This window comes from Panthera tigris, chromosome C1 (genome assembly GCF_018350195.1).
Source record: "Panthera tigris isolate Pti1 chromosome C1, P.tigris_Pti1_mat1.1, whole genome shotgun sequence".
In the NCBI taxonomy this organism is placed as follows: domain Eukaryota; kingdom Metazoa; phylum Chordata; class Mammalia; order Carnivora; family Felidae; genus Panthera; species Panthera tigris.
Window position 1 is genome coordinate 9,664,210 of NC_056667.1, and position 19,665 is coordinate 9,683,874.

Genomic DNA, 19,665 nt, shown 5'->3' on the forward strand with positions numbered 1-19,665 from the left:
CATGCTCTGTCTCTCTCTGTCTCAAAAATAAATAAACGTTAAAAAAAAAAATTTTTTTTTAATGTACCGGTTTGAAGTGTGCAAGTCTTAAGATTGCCAGATACCTGCACTCAGTTCTCTCAAGGTACAGAACACTTCCATTACCCCCAAAATTCTTTCCTGCTGCTCTGCAGTTAGTGTCACTTCCCCACCCCCCCCCCCCCCCCCCCCACCCCGTCCTTACCCCAGGCAGGCACTGATTGGCTTTCTGTCCCTGTGGATTGTTTTTTCCTGTTCTAGAATTTCACGTGAGTGGAATCATTAGTACTTGCCCTTTTGTATTTGTCCCCCCTCCTTTTTTTCTTTTTTTTAATGTTTATTTATTTACTTAGAGCACGAGCAAGGGAGGGACAGAGAGAGGGAGAGAGAGAATCCCATGCAGGCTCTGCACTGTCAGTACAGGGCCTGAAGGGGGGCTCAAGCCTATGAACTCTGAGATCATGACCTGAGCTGAAATCAAGAGTCAGACACTCAACCGTCTGAGCTACCCAGGCGCCCCTGTGTTTGTCTCCTTTTGATCAGCGTGGTGTTTTTGAGATTCATCCATGTTGTTGTAGGTGGTATTGGTAGTTTATTCCTTTCACAGAGGACGTTTTATGGGGGCAGCAGACCATGTGATCATTCAGATACATCTGTTCATAGATGTATTTCCAAAGATTTGGTAAAGCCTTGAATGGCTTTCTATCTTTGCTTTTAGGTTATCTTCCCCACTTTTTTCCTAATCCTGGGTATATATGCATAATGAGGTATAAAACGTTGAAACCACTGTTGCTGTTGTAGCATATTATTAATATAGAATTAGATTTTTATAAGTAATTATAAATGCGAATTTGATTTTTCAGGCTTTTTAAAAGGAGACTTCCAAGTAAGTTGATTCTTAATGTGTTATGACTTAAACTTAGATTAATGAATGTATAGTTTAGAAAATTAACATGTTTAATAATGATGGCACTTAAATCTCATTTTGAATCATGTATTCTACTAGATAAATTGGCAATTTTTATAAGATCTGGGACATTGTCTTTGTGAATGAAAATACTAGATTATTTCTGAAATTTGAAAAAGAATTAGCAACTTGGATGACATTTTTCTTATATAACTGTGGGAGGAACTCTGGCAAGAAGGTTTACATTTTTTGTTATTCTGATATTAATGCTTTGGCAAAGAAAAAGGTTTTGTAGGATTGTTTTGCTCTTCCTCAACTTTGCTGTGTGGTGACTCACTTTCACCCTCAGTCCTTCACAGGACTCCACAGGGATTGGACTTTCGTCCTTCACAGCCACTCCATCTGTGTGACCTTGGGCAAGTCACTTGACCTCTTGGTATTTGCTTTCCTACCTGTTAAATAGAGATAATAGTGGTGACCACCCCATGTGGTTGTGGTCAAGAGTAAATGAGTTCATAAACGTCAAGGCCAGCGCCTGGCATGTAGGAAACACTGTAGGTATCATCATCACCATTGTTTTCAGCTCGTAAGCAAGTGCTGATTCTGCCCTGTAACATACTTTCTAAGCACTGTTAGTGCTTTAGTTCAGGCCAAGTCATTACTTTGGATTTTCACAGAAACCCCCTCATTGACCACTGCTTGGCTGACGGTCTCTCTCTCTGTGGGACCATTCTCTGTATGTCTTGAGTACTGTATTCATACAACATAAACCTGAGCATATAGGAAATTAGAAAAGCAGGCAATTATGGTGAGTTGTTTGGAATGTCTTCATGGATGAATGGATTTGAACTTGACCTGGAAGGATATAGAAGGTATTGACTGGTCAGAAGAATTGAGGGCCAGAAGGATCAGTGGTCTGGGGGCCCTGTTGGCTGAAAGCCTGATCTGTGAAAGACGCCAAGGAGTAGGAGGACCTCCAGAGAGTGGTGCCTGTAGGGACTAGGGAGGAACTTTGAGAGTAAAATCGAGATTTTTCTGTGATTTCTTCCAATAGAATTTTTCTTTTTCTTTTCTTTTTTTTTTTTTTTTAAGGCTGTGGCTAGACCAAGCAAACTCCCACCTGACTTGAAAGGCTGTTGCTCCTTGGTTTGCTGCCTTGGATGAAGGTGGTTTGAAATTTGGCAGCTCAGTCTCAGCAGTAACAGACTCACTAGGAGGCGGCAGAACCCTCCTTCAGGGGCATGTCAGGTTGAGAAGAGCTCTTAGGTCTAATTTACTTTGCTTCTCTTCAACCTCGAGAGACTCTACAACCAGTAAAGTAACCACTGGTTTATTTAGAAAGTTAAAAAAAAAAAAAAAGAATTCTGAACCGGATGCTTTTTATAGGATGATTAATCAAGAAGGCAGAGGGTTTAGAGAAGTTGAATAGGGAACAGACTGGAAGCCAGAAGACCTTCTCATCACGTCATGTCACTCCCCTGCCCAAGACCTTCTAGTTGTGTCCCCCTGCTCTCTAAATGAGCTCCAGTCTCTCTCTACCCTGACCTTCAAGGTTCTGCAGGTTCTGGCGGCAGCCGCCTCTGCTTTCTCCCTGGCTCGCTGTGACCTGGCCACGGTGGTCTCATTTTATTCCTGAACGTGCCAAGCCCTTTGTCCCCTTAGTACGTTTCCCTGGAATGCTCGATCCTTAACACGTGGCCATTCTCATCTTTCAGGTCCAAGTGTCTGTGTGTGTGATCTTCTCTAAGATGTCCCCCTGCACGCAGCTGCCCTGACGAGGACAGTGCCCCCTCCTTATCTGTTTATCACACTCTTTTAAAAAAAAAAAAATTTTTTTTTTAAAGTCTTTATTTATTTTTGAAAGAGAGAGACAGAGTGTGAGCAGGGAAGGAGTAGAGAGAGAGGGAGACGCAGAATCCGAAGCAGGCTCCAGGCCCTGAGCTGTCAGCACAGAGCCCAACGCAGGGCTCGAACTTACGAACCGTGAGATCATGACCTGAGCCGAAGTCGGACGCTCAACCGACTGAGCCGCCGAGGTGCCCCATCACACTCTTTATTTCACTGGTCCCAGTGGAATACCCGGTCAGGTGGGCAGAACCCATCTGTCTTCGCTGCTGCTTTCCTCGGTAGCGCAGTGCTGGCACGCGGGGTGCTCGTCTGCCCTTCGCAGGATGAGGGGATTGCTGCGTTATTTCAGGCTGAAGGGTGACTACACCGGTGGGAAGTGGAGAAGGATCAGATACCACACATACTGCAAGCTCACCAGCAGATTCGACTGTTGACTTCTCCCCCTTCGTGGAACCTTTTCCCCAGCCTTTCTGACATCATGTTCTTGATGCCCCTTCTGCCACGGTGACATCGTGCCTGGTCTTACCTCCCGCTCTTAGATAGTGACATCCTGAGGGCTTTGTCCTTGCTTGTCTCTCTTCTCTGATCCCATCCACTCCCCTGGACTCTGTGGCCAGTTGGGTCTGTACACCCTCACAGCCATCTCTGTGCACACCGACCTCCTGCACTTGACTGCCAGGTACTTGTTTGTTGACAGCAACCACTGCTCGGGGCTCGGCGTCCTGTGCCAGGCGCCGGGTGCAGCGGTGAGTGAAACGGAACCTGCCCCCTGGGTCTGCAGCTTAAACCTGCCTCTGGTGGAGAGGCCATTAAACCAGCCAGCCAGTAAGTGCTTACAAAGTGCAAAGTGCTGGGGGAGGTGGGGAGAGGTGGGGCGTGTGGTAATGGAGCCTTAGGGGAAATCCTGCTTGGTAGGACAGTGGGGACTGGCTTCCTTAGGGCAGGGCAGAGGCCCAGAGCCCTGCAGGCAAAATGACACTCTCCTGCCTTGATAGGTCCTGGCCCAACCAGGCTGGTGCTTAAAGTAAGGGGTAGGAACTCTCTTCTGCTTTTCTATCCCACCCGGGCAGGAGCCCCGAAGGGCCATGGACAATAACTGGTTGCCTTTAATTGCCTTTGAAGCTATTTATCCCAGATTGTTCTGGTATGCTTTGCTTGTTCTCCGTTAGCGATTCAGAGTGAAACCCTTAAAACGGACCCCCCCCCTTGCCTGTAGGGAACAGCCCCTCGAGTTTGTAGTGGAGAAGTTGGGGAGGTAGGGTGCGAATGTGCGGACCCCGCCCTCCTTCCTCCTCTTGGTTTAGTTAGTCTCTCAGAATCTCTCCTGATCTCTGCTTCTCAGTCCTGAGATGGGAGGTGCCGGAAGAGCAGAGGTGGTCTCTTTCGTGCAGCGATCATCAGGCTTTTGTTTATGTGCATTAGATCTTTGGATATTTACCATGTGAGAAATTGAAGCAATTTTTTTTTTCTTCTTTGTGAAGTAAACTCTGCAGCCACTCTGGGGCTTGAACTCACGACCCCAAGATCAAGAGCCCCAAGCTCTGCCGAATGAGCAAGCTCTACCGAATGTGCCCCCTTGAAACAAAAATTCTTTGAACAATGTTTAGGGAGTATAGCTTCACAGGAAGTGGCAGAAATAGTACAGAGCCCTATACTCTTCTTCACTCAGTTTTTCGCGGTGGTAACATCTTACTTTATTACAGTATCAAAACCAGGAACTAGACCTAGTTCAGGAGTTGGTTAGACTACAGTCCTTATTCATAGTTCAGAAATTTTTAAAACATGAGATTAGACAATCACACATCCATTAGCCAGTGGAATGATGACATCATCACTTGTCATAAACCCTGAAAACCTCCCCTCTACATGCCTGAGAATGAAAAAGGCAGGTAACATCCTAGGACTATTGTTGAAATAGCCCTGACCCTGTGGGCCCCCCAAAGGTGGCCCTAAATGACTGTGAGATACCCTACTGGCTTGGTTGGAACGTGCACTCTGGAGTCTGTCTGGACTTTATCTTGGCTCTGCTACTTTATTTTTCTTATTTTTATTTTTTATGTGTTTTTAAAATTTTTATTTTAGAGAAAGAGAGTGTAAGAGGGGGAGGGGCAGAGGGAGAGAGAGAGAATTAAGCAGGTTCCACACGCAACAACTCAGAGCCTGATGCAGGACTCGATCCCTTGACCCTGGGATCATGACACGACATCAGGAGTCTGACGCTCAACCGACTGAGCCACTCAGGTGCCCCTTGGCTCTGCTACTTTAAAACCACGCAGCTTGGGGCGCCTGGGTGGCTCAGTCGGTTAAGCGGCCGACTTCGGCTCAGGTCACGATCTCGCGGTCCGTGAGTTCGAGCCCTGCGTCGGGCTCTGTGCTGACAGACAGCTCAGAGCCTGGAGCCTGCTTCAGATTCTGTGTCTCCCTCTCTCTCTGCCCCTCCCCTGTTCATGCTCTGTCTCTCTCTGTCTCAAAAATAAATAAACGTTAAAAAAAAAATTAAAAAAAAAAAGTAAAACCACGCAGCTTGGGAGAGTTACTTGACAGGGCAGCTCTGTGGCATAGTATTTGAGAACCCAGACCCTGAAGCCTGACTGTCTGGGTTTGAATCCTGCCTCTGCCACTTACTAGCCATGACTGTGGGCAGGTCTCAGTTTCATCTGTAGAGTGAGGATCATCAAGGTGCCCACAGCCAGAGTGGCGGTGTAAAGATTAAACGAGCTGGTTAAAAGATTAAAAGAGCTTACAGTAGCATCCGAATGGCGTCCTGAACATCCATCGGTGTCAGCTGTGATTATTGCGAGGTAATGCAGGAAAAACATTTAGCGCAGAGCTTGGTCCAGAGGAGGGAGTAAAAGTCATACCCCTGACGCTCCCCCGCCATCCAGCATGGGAAGTCATCGTGAGCCAAAGGAAAGGTATTAGGTATTAGGGGAAGGGAAAAAGCAGTTCTCTGAAAACTTTGTGAGCAGAGGGCCCGGATCAGCTTTGTGAACCATCGTACCTTCACTGCTCAGCGCAGGGCCAGCCTGGAGCGGGCTCTCAGGAAGTCTTTGTTAATGACTGAGTGATGGACTGAGTGAGGGAGAGCTGCTTGTGGCCACGAGTCGGGGAGGGGGAGGAATACTGACTGCCTTCTTTTGAGTTTGAGTTAGGAAGTTCAAGACCTTGATTTAATGAGATCAATAACAAAGCTTATTAAGTTAACTTAAATTTAACACATTAAATTTAACATATGCTGTTCTAGATCAGTTCACTGATACATGTTTGGAGCCTTTACTTCATCAAGCGGTGAAGTAAACGAGCTCTTCTGTTTTCCTGTTACGTAATAGGAAAGTAGAGAAGTCCTTGTAACGTCCTCTGTGCTTACCACAGTGATCGGTGTCCAGAAACCCTTGAAACAGGAACGTGCCTTTATTCTGGGATGGCAAGGATGGGCGGTTGGCCACTCCAGGAGGGGGAGCAAGGGTCCTTCCTGGCGCCTGCAGTTTGGTCTCTGGCTGGTCACCTTCTATTCCTCGTATTCTGTGTAGTTCAGCAGGTGATCCATTTCTCCTAAGGTGTTACCCCTACCTACCTCTCCCGCGTCAGCTCCAGCTGCTTTTCCCTCACCTTCTCTGCTCTGGACTCGCTGGTCTTTTTGCCTGTCTGTTCTGTGATCATATCAAGCTTATTCTTGAGTCAGCAAGGGTCCTTGCTGATTACCTGTCCTGGTGTGTTTGCCCCCCCATACTGTCACATGATGCCCTTCTACTTCTTGAAGCAGTCTGTTTAACATAGCACCCTACCCATCTCCGTCACTGTGTCCTCCTCTTGTGCCTAATTTTTCTTCAGAGCATCAGAAAGTACCAGGCATTGTATATCCTTGGTTGATTTTGTCGGTCTTCCTCCATAGAGTGACACATTGTTAAGGCAAAGGAGGTGCTTAAAACATTGCCTGGCCCGTAGAAGGGACTCAGAAATTGAGTAGATGCTGCAATTTCTTTTAGAGAAAAATTGATCTGGGAAGTAGTCCCAGGATCAAATGGTGATCTTCAGTGTAGGAACCAACATGACCTTGTTTAGAGTATAATATTACATCTAATACTCTAAGGATGTTCACATGTATAAATATATGTGTATATGTATGTTTGTGTGTATAAATGAGATCTCAGTTTATATATGGGTGGGGGAGAGAAATTTTCTTTTAAATAGTCTTTTGTTCTAAAGGTTTACTTGTAAATTACGTGCTAAGAATTTAAAGCATATATCACATTTTCTAAAAAAGAATTCTTATGTTGGCCCAGAAATATACGTACCTCACATTCAAGAAATTCAGGCACATGGAAAAAATGCTTTCCGATAGATGACCCAGCTATTTTATTTATTTCTAGCCCTCCTTTTTCTAAAAAAGTTTTAAGTTGGTTTACAAGAATTATGTATTCATTCAGGTATTTAAATGACAACAAACATGACATGTTGTGTCCCCTGCTAAGCATTGGGAACGCAACATCGAATAAGATAGATACCATCTGGGGCGCCTGGGTGGCTCAGTCGGTTGAGCATCCGACTTCGGCTCAGGTCATGATCTCGCGGTCCGTGAGTTGGAGCCCCGCGTCGGGCTCTGTGCTGACAGCTCAGAGCCTGGAGCATGTTTCAGATTCCATGTCTCCCTCTCTCTTCTGACCCCCCCCCCCCATTCATGCTCTGTCTCTCTCTGTCTCAAAAATAAATAAATGTTAAAAAAAAAAAAAGATACCATCTGTCTTCACTGTAGTTTATCAGAGGAGGTACGTTAAACACATAATTTTACAACTAATTATTTGTAAACTAAGGAAGGGAAGAGGCAGTTTCCAGCTGGAGCCATTGCAGCTGGAAAGGTGAGAGCCAGGTCCTGGGGCTGCCAGGGTTGGCTTGGTGTGGTTGGAAGTCTGCAAATTTTAGTTGAGTCTTGTAGTGTGAAGGCTACTAAAATATAAAAAAAAACTTTCCTCCACTAGGTAAATGAGCCCAAATTTACAAGCAGGGAGGGCTTCACCAAAAGCAGGTAAATAAATGCATAGGAATTTGTCTTATCTTTTTTCTTGTGGCAGTTCTGCTGAGGTCCTTTCTGTTCACAGGTGTATCAGAAATGTTAACACACGTGGTCTCCAAATTACACTCCAGTGACACATTTCCCGTGGGAATCACCATTCCTGCCTCAGGAGCCGTTGGCTGCCGTCACTGCCATGGAAGTTGGGAGGTTTTAGGGCAGAGGTTCTCAGATTCTGTTCCAGCAGAATTTTTTCTTTTTTGTTTTCTTTTTTTTTTTTTTTCAGGTTTATTGAGGTATAATTGACGAATTGTAAGATATATGAAGTATACATAGTGGTAATTTGATATATGTGTAACCATCTAGTTAACTACCCCATCCATCATCTCTCATATTTATCCTTTTCCTTTTTTTTTTTTTTTTGTGAGAACATTTCTCTTAGCAGATTTCAATTCTATAATACAGTGCTATCACCTAGAGTCAGCATGTTTTACATTAGATCCTCAGACCTTATCCAGCAGAATCTTAGCTGGAAAGAGCACAGTAGTTATGAACATGGGCTCAGGGTCAGACAGACAAAGGTTCAAATCCTGGTCTTGAGCAACTTAGACCACTTCCCTAAGCCTCAATTTCCTCCTTAATGGGTGTGTTGGTGTTGGGGGTGGGGGTGAGGGGATAGGGCAGGGGCGGTGCCAGAGGAAGCAATGATAGTCCCTGCCCCTTGAGCTGTTTGGAGTAAATGCCATCATGCACAGAAGACGGTTAGTGCAGTGCCTTGTACTGAGGCCCTGAGGACTTTCTCAGGAAATGCTAACTTATTAGTATTATTGTCAGAGTGTCTGGAAGTACCAGTTTAGAGCAGCTGATGCACTGTCTTTTCAAAGCTCCTAGGGAGGTTAAATGGTGTCAGATCCTTTTAAATCTTAGGCTAGGGTCCTATCTGAGGAAGGAGAAGAAAACTTCCTCACGCTGCTAAGTGGCCATGTGCTGATGGGACTCAGAGCCTTAGCTGAGTACTTCTTCATGTTTGTCCATGTTATTATTTGTCCAATAATTATTATGTAGCCTAGGGTACCCACTGCCTGTTCCCCCTTTGGAAAAAAGATTAATACCCGTTCCCCCTTTGGAAAAAAGATTCCTGTTTCCAGAATCACCATTTATAGATTAAAGTTTTAAAAATGGGGTACCATATTTAAAAGTGAGAAATTTGTGTGCTGAATTTATTCACACTGTAGCTAATTAAAAACACCATCAGACCCATTTTCGGGGGCAGTTTTGGCATTCTTGTGTTTTGAAAGGCATTTAACGTGTGCTTGGTATTATTGTCAGAACCAAGCTGTAGATCCAGCAGGATCACAGCGTTCGTGCTTCCAGAGTGTCGGCACTGTGAGCTTTTGCCCTGTTTGAGAAGGGAATCTCCGTCCCTGGGGGCCCGCTTGTGTGCATCCCGACTCGAAAAACGCCAGAGAGTGGACCTTCATAATGAGTTGCTCCTTGCTGGGGATTTATTTCTCTTAAAGCAGCCTATTGATACTTTAAACAAACAAACAAACAAACACAGCACAGAAAACATCAAAAAAAATAATGTTGGGATTACACAAACGTGGATGATTTCTTGTCTTTGTACAAAACATTCTTAAAAGCTGTAAGAGCTTCATTGTGGGGAAGTTAACTTCCTTAGGTTGGAGTTTGCTTTTTGCTTACTTTGGTATCTTTGAAAATCCTTGAGAAGTGTTTCCCTTTGCAGTGAAATAAAAAAACACCTAAGACTAAAGGACCCATCATTCTTAGTGGTGTTATGATATGTACGTCGGTTCTTTGGGGGTATATGGGATAACAGTCAATACAAACTTGGTTTTCCTTTGATTGAACGTTATTTTCAAACTAACAGTCATGTTTTACCAGTTGCCTCAGATTTTTGCTTTCTCTTCCCTTATATAATACGTACCTAATAGTAATGTTATTTCTTAAGATTAAAGTGAATTTTGGTTAGTAATTACATACAATTCCCTATTTCTTGGAGACTGTGATATTCTGGCAACTTTGCTATTTAATGTGACTTGATAGAAGCGGCAAATTACTGCTTCCGGGAAAGGTTGCATTTCCATTGAGGGCCCAGAAAAAGTTGTAGTGTTCTTGTCGGAATATTCAAGCCCCTGTTAAAGGGGGTGTTGCTCCAGAAGGATGAAAACATAGGTGGGGTGGGGTCTGGCCGGCTGGCTGGGCCTTTGCAGTGTGTGCCAGAAGTACTCGTGTAAGTAGGAGTGTTGATTTTTATTTTTTAAGCGTTCTAAAATGCTGATGGTAGCCTTGGACTGAAAAGGAAGCTGAAGCCGTATCTTACTTCCAGATTCTGTGGGAGTTGAAAACAGTGTGGTGCCAGAGATTCGCGTAGTTTGAAAATGACTACAGGTGGCTGAACAAAACAGATTAACGCAGACAGACTTGAAGGTTGCAGCAGTTTCCTTTGGAGACTCACAACAATGAAAGCAACTCCTGAAATGCTCTGCATCTCGCATCTTGTAGTCTCCGTCTGGCTTGCCAGCTTCAGGTTGCAGTTACAGTTTTGCATATTTGCTTATTGGACCAGAAAAAAAAAAAAAAAAAAAACCAACAAAAAACCCACCAACTGGGTTTGCTTCCCTCTGCTCTGATCCTTCTGTTCCTTGACTTGCAGAACGCCACCGAGCCTGTCGCAGCTGCTGAGAGCCTGGCTGAGGTGCCTGAACATGTGCTTCGAGGACTTCCGGAGGAAGTGAGGCTTTTCCCATCTGCTGTTGACAAGACTCGGATTGGTGAGTACTAGGGTCCCCGGAGGGGACGGGGAGGGGAAGGGGGCAGCCTGTGTGGAGGTGGGGAGCTCATCATAAAAGCAACAGGTTTACACTTTGATTTCGAACACTGTGTGGTGTTTCTGCATTTTCCAGTTAAGAATCCAGGGTGGACATAGATTCTAAAACTGAACCAGAAATATCTCCACGCCCACCACCTCCCGTCCTTCGTGATTCAGCCCGCGTGTTCCCTTCCACGTTTCCTCGGGGCTCTTTGTACTACAGAGCGTATTCCTTCCTGTCTTGTTTCACTGGGACTTGAGTGTGACTGTGCTGTTATATTTAATCTCATCCTTGTGTATCGTCACATCTGCCCTTGCATTGATTTGAGTGCCTTCATTTCTCATTTCTCTTTATGTCTCCAGTACCTGACGCATTATGGACCTCAGCAGGTACTTGGACGAATGACGATCCGAGCGTACCTGAATGCTTCTGGCTGGGATTTCTCATTGAATACAAACCAAGCTTTTGTGTATTTGGTTTTGCTTTTGTGACCTAATCTTTAGACGGGAGGCTAATAAGGAAGTAAATCATAAAAATCTAGTCAAAGTACATCCCTTTGCGTTTTTTTGTTTTTTTTTTTTAAGATGTATTTCTGATATTCCAGTTGATGTGTATATGTGTGTGAATAAATTGTTAATAAATGCTTTTCCTAATTCTCACTGAAAAAGTATTCAGTAAGCAGCTTGAGCGCTTACATCATTCACGGGAAAGTGGTTGATTTTATAGTGCCACTAACTGATCGTTAGCTCTGTTATCAAACTGGATTCGTAGACTTACAGGAGAGGGAAACTTGAAGCTCCTAGCTGGGCAGGACTGGCTCAGTCTCCGCCTTCCTTCTGTGCCTGAGGAAATGGAGACCAGAAGACGAGGGAACTTGTCCAAAGGGATGTTGTCAGGGAGCGTCACCTCTGGGTGCCGGTTCCCTTGGCCCCACCACCACCTTCCGCCGTTTTGCCTGCTGCCTTCTGCGGCTCGTCTGTTTGCCTATGGGTAGTGCACAGAAAAACAACAGCCTAGGACTACCACGGAGCAGCAGCAGCAGCGGTATAACTCTTGGCCGTTTGCAACTCTGAAGAGTGAGTTGTTACAGCAGCCAAGTTTTCAGGAGACCTAGCCGGAGAGGAAAGAGTGTTCCGTTTTGAGCGCGCTTCAGAAATACTTATTCACAAAACTGCATTTCTCAGCCTTTGTGAAAGCAATTCATGTTCATTGGAGATCATTCCAAATCTGCGGAAAAGTAGAAAGAGTTCAAAATTATTTATGGTTTCGGGGCGCCTGGCTGGCTCGGTTGGTGGAGCATGTGGCTCTTGATCTCGGGGTCATGAGTTTGAGCCCTGTGTTGAGTGTAGAGATTACTTAAATAAATAAATACATCCTAAAACAAAAACATTCCCTCGAAAAATTATAGTTTCACTCCTCGTATTTTTTCTCGTTAAGTTGTTATTGTGCTGTTCTCTGGGTATTTGTGATTGTGCCATCTGGGTAATTTTACATGTGAGAAATAGAAACAAACAGATAGAAAACATTCTTTCCTACTTGTAAAACAGGGTAGGTTCTTTACAGGCTATTTGGGAAGTACAGAAGAATACAAAGAAGAAAAATAAAAATCTTCCTGAAGACTTGATTTCATTTAATTTCACTTGCTCTCCATTGATTTAACATTATCTTGCTTTTAGACCGGCTAGCCTTTTAACTATTTTGTGAAACAGAATTGACTTTAATGCTTTGATCTTTAACCACAATACTTTATAAAAATATCGGTTTTATTTTCTAGGTGTCTGGGCCACTAAACCAATTTTAAAAGGCAAAAAGTTTGGGCCATTTGTTGGTGATAAGAAAAAAAGATCTCAGGTTAAGAATAATGTGTACATGTGGGAGGTAAGAAAGAATTCTGGTTCTTTGTTTATCAGCATTCAGTACGTTTTTAAAGAAATCATTCTATTCTCTCAGGATTCGACATTTGAAATTAAAATAGTTCGCTTACTATGTTCTTTAAAATCAAAAATGTTTTTATTAAAGAGAAAATGTGTTTCTTTGGATACAGACCGCCATTTACATTTGTATTTTGAAGCGGCTTGAGTGTCCTCAACGATGAATGTCAAATCCAGTTTTTATATTGCCTTGTTCAGGGTGTTTTGCTTTACAACCAAGACTTTGGTCTGTCCCTTTGCAGGCTTCCAAATAGGTACCATAAAAGAACACTCTGAGGTGACCACAAATAAAACACTCTTAGCGTCTTCTCTGTGTTTTAGAAAATAATCTCTGTGTTGCTGGAATATTCAGAATTGGATATATTTAGCACATGGCATATTTATAGAGTGCTTCGGACTTCTCAGGAGGCTTTAATTTTGTGCATTTCCTATTCTCACTATGATCCTGGAGGACAGAGTAGGGCATTAGCACATTCCTTACAGAGGTGAGGCCGTCAGGAACAGAGGTGAATTGTTCCTCCCCGTGAGGACCCGTGTCGAGAGTGGTGTTGATGCAGAGCTAGGACCCGTGTCTCCTGCCCGACAGTAAGGCAGTTAAAAATGTTTCATTGGATTACCTGGTTTCAGATCCTACCTTTATTTTAGCCTTGTGACTCTGGGTGTAGGGTACTTAACCTCTGGGCCCTAAAATCCTCAATTTAAAAACGGGGACAAGAAGAAATCCCTCATTAAGATAGCTGTGAAGGTAAATAGGTTGTTACTGCTTCCTGGAGCGTTGCATGCAAATTCATCATTCATGTGGAATTTTGTTCAGATCAGGTGCTCTGGGGAAGCTCTCGTGGTCTGATAGGATCTCAGTGGTGTGTGACTCCCTTTGCAAAGCAAGTGAAGTTTTTCGGTGGTTAGGAAAAGCATTCCTATCAGATTGTCTTAAATGGAATCACATCTGTTTCACACGTAAACATACACGGACCTAAAAACAAAATATGCCTAGGAAATGGCTGGATACTTTACATCAAGAAGTTCTGTGACATTTGTACATCTGAGGTATGTCGCTGCTGTTCTCAGTCTCAGTGTTCAGAGCAGTGTTTCTTAACTTGAAGGTTCCTCTGGTTTCTTCCAGTAATCTTGAGGTTCTGTATTTGTCGTGAGTCCCTTATAATAAATCTGATGACAGTTAACCCGAAGGGCCTTAGGAAATGAGGAGTTAGCGTGAGAATAATCACATTATGCTATTTCACTACTTTTGAGGTGAAAGAGCGCTTATATTTGTAGAAAAACTGCCCAGCCAAAAAATGATATTAATTACTCCAGATAATGCCTGTATGATTAAAAATGTCTGGACCACAAAAGTATGCCCCCAAATAAACTGCATTTTTAATTTTAGAACTTTCCCAAGGGAAACTAACAGATATGTTCTACCGGGTCCGCGCTAATCTTAGTGAGGACAGTGTCTGGAAACCAGGAGATGTGTTCTCTCGTTCTGTGTGTGTAATGCTGAGCTTGAACAAATGTCATTAATATTATACCTAAATTTATTGTACCTAATTTACCCGCCTTAACAGTTTGCTATTGTTGGGCATAGTATATAAATCATTAATAGTGTCTTTTGTAAATTAAACTTCGTTTGTATTGAAATTCATACGTAGTATGAGTTCATAGTAGCTTGGTGAATATCCTAATTTGGAGCCATGACATATTAGGGATTCGATTTCTACTTACAAACATGTTAAGATCGCATTGTTAACTTAGGTACTTCTACGTGCATACCACCACAGTTTGTGAGTCTTCTGACATTGCCAGTTCTTGTTATATTTAAAACTTCAGTTCTTGTCAAGGCTGGCTCTTCCTTCTTGGAATTAAAAACAAGTGGATGTCGTTCAGGTAGTTCCGACTACAAGGTACGTATTCCGTACAGAAACCTGTAAGCCTTTGCTCTGTTAAAATAAAAGTCGATACATGTATAGGTAGAGGCATGCATTCGGCAAAATACAGGAAGCCGCAGTTATAGTGTCCATGTGTCTTGTAAAGAAAGTAAAACACCAAGTAAAATTTAGTATATCCCCAGTGATTTCTTCCAACCTTGGTCTGATCCTCAGACTTGCATCAGAATGGCTTGTATTCAAGTAAGAGAAACTGCTTATCATTAAAATCTCATCTTGGCATTTGTTCTTCTGTTAAAGCCCCTTAAGACCTGCTTATCTTTTAGCAGCCTCCTCTTTTGCCCCAGCTAGAACTCATTTTAAAGCTAACTAAGACCAAGTGTTAAATTGCTTTTCTTGAGCCCTTGATTGTCTCACAGAGTCTTACGTCCCCTAAGCTTTCACTGAAAACATTCTAGTCAATCAGAAACAACAGGAGAGAAACAATAAAGTATCCTCAGGGTGATGCCCCAAACAGTCAGCTTCTCCTAAAAGGAGAGCAGTTGTTCGAGCAGTTTCTGGTGGGAACTGCTTGCTGGCAGCTGGAGTGCTGGACTTGGTGTGATACTCCCGGGACTGCCCCCACCCGTGCCGAGAGGTCTGCGGTGATCTGCGCTTCTGACAAAAGCCTTTCAGATTCGCTTTCGTGGGTCTCAGATGGCTTCTTTTGCACTTGTGAGTTGTTGGCATGTGAATTGTTTTGATGCGTTTTTTTTTTCCCCTAGATTTTATTTTTTAGAGTAGTTTTAGGTTCAGAGCAAATTGAGCAGAAAGTACAGAGTGTGCCTGCATACCCCATCCCCCCTTCCTCCCGCCATCGCACCAGGGTGGTGCATTGGTTAGACTTTCAGAGAGCCTGCACTTATGACACATCACTGTCACTTAAAGCTCATAGTTTTCATTAGGGTTCATTCTTGGTGTACATTCTGATAAGTCTCTTTTAAATTATAAAAGTTATACATGCTCATTGGAAAATAACGTAAACATTACAGAACACTATAAACAAGAAACTAAAAATCATCTGTGAATATTTTGGTGAACGTTCCAAGTCAGTGCTTCTCTGCCTGTTTTTCTTCTGTCTCTCACACAGGCTGGTGCATATACAAACACCATATAGAGATGCTTCGTGCAAGGAGATCAAAGCGCACATGCAGTTTTGTGACGGGTTTTTCTCTTTCAATTTGCTGTGGACGTGCCCATGTCAAACAGTTTCATCTGCATCATTATGTCCTGTGGCCACATAGAATTCCATTGCATTCTTCCACTATTCAACCAGTTGTCATTTAAATAGTTTTCATCTCTTCATGGTATTAACAACTCTTCTGACTATGAAACTCACCGTGTATACATGTGTGCTGACTTGTCTGGTTATCTTCTTAAGATAAATTCCTGGAAGTATAAATGTTAAGTCAAAAGTTATTTACGTTTTAGTCTCTGGTGAATTTTGCTAACAGACCTCCAGAAGGATTGCACGGATTTGTATACCCACCAAAAGTACCTATTTTTTTCTAGCTTTTTAAAACCCAGTATTGCTAACCTTTTTAATGGTCCCCTCCTCCGCCCCATTCTTATAAGTGAAAACTGATGGTTCACTACTTCCGTTTGCATGTTATTCATTTAGACAAATAACTTTTGAATCGGGGATGGTGGGAAGATGTAGAATTGTATTTCAACTAAAATTGATGAATTATTGCTCTTCAATGAGAAGACTTTAATCATTTGAGGAAGTGAAAAACGTTTTATCCATCTGCACTGTTCAGATTAGACATGAGCAAGTGCATTCCCTAGTCTTTGCTAGCTCAACACTTCTTTTTTTTTTTTTAATGTTTATTTATTTATTTTGAGAGAGAGAGAGAAAGCTTGCACACGTGCATGTGCACAGGGGAGAGGCAGAGAGAGGTCCCAAGCAGGCTCTGCACTGAGCGCAGAGCCCGGCACAGGGCTCTCTCTCACGAACCGTGAGATCATGACCTGAGACGAAATCAAGAGTCTCACACTTAAACGACTGAGCCAACCCTGGTGCCCCCTAGCTCAACACTTCGAATTTCAGATTATTTCTAAGTTTAAAATGGAGGCAAGAAGAAAAAAGAGCAGAGAAGTCAGCCAGCTGATCCTGTAGAACCTTTTTCTAGAAAGTACTGCTCAGCTCTTCTTTCCATCTTCCAAACCTGCACCAGAGGGGCGGTGCCAGAGGAAAAGACCTGGGTCTCATGGAAATGCAACCTGCCACCTGTTGTTTACAGTCCCACAGCCAAGAGTGCTTTTTACATTTGTAAGTGGTTTAAACAAAAAATCAAATGTTTCGTGACACATAAAAATCATATGAAACTCAGATGTCCGCTCACAAATCAAGATTTATTAGAACATAGCTGCGTTCATTTGTTTGTATGTTATCGATGGCTGCTTTGGCCCTATGGTGGCAGAGTTGAGGAGTTTTGACAAGAGTCCGTGCAGCCTGCAAAGCTGAAAATATTTATTCCTAGTTCTTTACAGAAAAAGTTAGCTGAGCCCTGGTCTCAGTGTGTAGAAAGGAGAAGCAAGTGGGGACGAGTGTGGTGATGACTGGTGTCTTAGGTTTACTGTGAAGCTGTGTGGTTGATGGCAGTGAAAAAATTTTTTTTTAATTTTTTAAATGTTTATTCATTTTCGAGAGAGACAGAGACAGAATGCGAGTGCGTTAGGGGCAGAGAGGGAGGGAGACACAGAATCCGAAGCAGGTTCCAGGCTCTGAGCTGTCAGCACAGAGCCCGACAGGGGACTCGAACTCAAGACACGAGATCATGACCCGAGCTGAAGTCGGACGCCCAACCGACTGAGCCACCCAGGTGCCCCAGTGGTGAAAAGATTTTGAACTTGGTAGTTACAAGTGGAGTACCTGTACAGTTGGTGGTCATAGAAGCTTCTAGGCCGATCATACTCTTTTCTGTGGAACTTTAGGGCAGATGAGGGCATTGCAATACAGAGAAGTAAGTGATCCTCCCAAATAAGTTAACTTTTACACAGATTGGCAGCTTGGTCTAGTGCAAAAAAAAAAAAAAAAAAAAAGTCTCTCTGGGAGTCCATTTATTCCTTTATTTTAGCCCCTATTTGTTAAGCTTTTGGCATGTGCTTTTACCAGTGTCCTAAGTTCTGGAGCACCGAGTCTGACATATAATATTCGTGGTATTGCATAGATTACTGGCAATACCCAATGGAGATTTTTGTTTGTGGAATAATAGGATACTGGAAATGCCCTAAGTCTTTCGACAGGTGAGAAATCTGTGTGAGGTGGCTTGCTTCATGCCTTCAAGCTGCCAGTCCCAGAGTCTGGCCTCGTGTCCAGGCTTCCTGGTTGCCTGTTCTGTGCCTTTCCCGCTAGCAGAGCCCGGAGGTTCTTACTTTTTTTGTGGGTTGTGGGCCCTTTTGAAAATTTCCGCAGAAAATGTACAAGTGTGTATATGTACACAACATTTTGCATATCATATATAGGGTTATATGGGATTCTTAAGCATCCATAGTCCAGAGTTAGAATTTCTAATTTATTTGTTTGTTTTTAAAAAATTGTTTATTTTTGAGAGACAGAGCGAGTGAGCATGTGAGCACACGAGTTGGGAGGGGCAAAGAGAGAGAGGGACAGAATCTGAACAGGTTCCACACTGTTAGCGCCGAGCCCGATATGGGGCCCGAACTCAAGAATTGGGAGATCATGACCCGAGCCGAAGTTGGAGGCTTAACCGACTGAGCCACCCAGGTGCCCTGAATTTTTCTCTTGTCTTTTTTTTTTTTTTTTTTTTTAACATTTATTTATTTTTGAGAGACAGAGCACAAGTCGGGGAGGGGTGGAGAGAGAAGGAGACACAGAATCTGTAGAAGGCTCCAGGCTCTGAACTGTCAGTATAGAGCCCGATGTGGGGCTCGAACTCACGAATCGTGAGATCATGACCTGGGCCAAAGTTGGACACCCAACCAACTGAGCCACCCAGGTGGTCTGAATTTTTTTCTCTTCTAATGTTAGAGAGTATGGGCTGTATTTTGAACCAAAAAGCTCTAACACGGTGTATGTGTGTGTGGGGGGGGGGGGGGGCGGGAGGAATCCTGAAAGTGACTTCTACAAGCTGAGTTATTGTTTACTTATGGAACACATGAGAAGTAAATGCTCTGCAAGTTGGGCCTGTAGAGACACGAGCCTCCTGTCTCCCCTTTACTCCTTTTGTCAGTCTCCACAAGTGGGAATAGATATTGTCTCTTCCTGGGAACAGGCGGGGAAAGTGGCAAACAGTGTATGGATCATAATGTTGGAAATGCAGTAAGCTAGATCCCCAGAGGAATAAAGATGGAAAGGAGCCTCAGGAGCATGGACCTCCCGGAGAGGTTCTGTCCCACCATTAGTAATGTGTCAGAGCTGTTTGAAGGGCAAGTCCAGAGAACAGCCAACAGAAAGGCTGTATCACTGTAGACTCTAATTTGCAGGGGGCTGGGGGGTTGTTTGGATGAATGCAAGACGTATCTCAGCATGAGAGTCGATTCAGTATGAGGAAGCATCTTCAGTGCTCTGTCTTAATCCCTGGCAGTGATTTGTGTCAGAGTAAAGTTTGTTACTGTAAGTTGAGAGTGGGTAAGGACCTCCTAGACAAACAGTTGAGGATTCAAATGATGAATGTTTGCATTAATTGAATGAGAGGTTTTTGAGTTTACAAATTTGAATGAACACACGTAGAATATAACAAGTAAATGATAAGGACGGATCTAAATGAAAACCCTCACCCCCAACCCAGGAGGTAAGTATGTTTTATCAGTTTGGTTCGTCCTTTGCAAAGCATCCTCTGTTCTTCAGGAGTATTTAACTTTGATGCATTTTTAGATTGCGGTGTGTACTGGATTTTGAATGTAGGTGGTTTTATGGCCATTTCAAAAGGATTGGATTAAATTGCATGGCAATTAGGTGGTGTGAAAATTATGTTTTGTTCGACAAAGAGTTAATACCCAGGCTGTGCTCAGTGGTAAGGGCAGAAGGGAGGTCAGGCTTGGGTGACTGAGGGAAGGTCCAGGATGGGAGGAGAGGTTTGGAAAAAGGGAAATTGAAATGGAAGCATAACTGAGGGGACCGGGTTTGAATCCTGGCTCAGAATTTTAGTGACTTCAGTGTTCTAGTAAAATTAGCAGCCTTTCCTAGTGTCTTGATTTATAAAAGGGGCTTACTTCTATATCATAGGGTTCC

At 43.4% G+C, this 19,665-nt stretch overlaps 1 protein-coding gene across 8 annotated transcripts in view; it reads left to right on the top strand.

Moving 5' to 3' along the window:
- The window catches only part of PRDM2 (PR/SET domain 2), a 125,143-nt gene that overhangs the window by 23,775 nt on the left and 81,703 nt on the right, over positions 1 to 19,665 (top strand). For 7 of the 8 annotated variants that reach the window (XM_042996077.1, XM_042996076.1, XM_042996080.1 and 4 more), the window contains 2 exons: positions 10,459 to 10,576; positions 12,390 to 12,493. In XM_042996077.1, coding sequence (XP_042852011.1) covers positions 10,459 to 10,576; positions 12,390 to 12,493 — 222 coding nt within the window. The remainder of the gene's footprint in view (positions 1 to 10,458; positions 10,577 to 12,389; positions 12,494 to 19,665) is intronic. The other variant, XM_042996079.1, reaches the window with a different exon arrangement.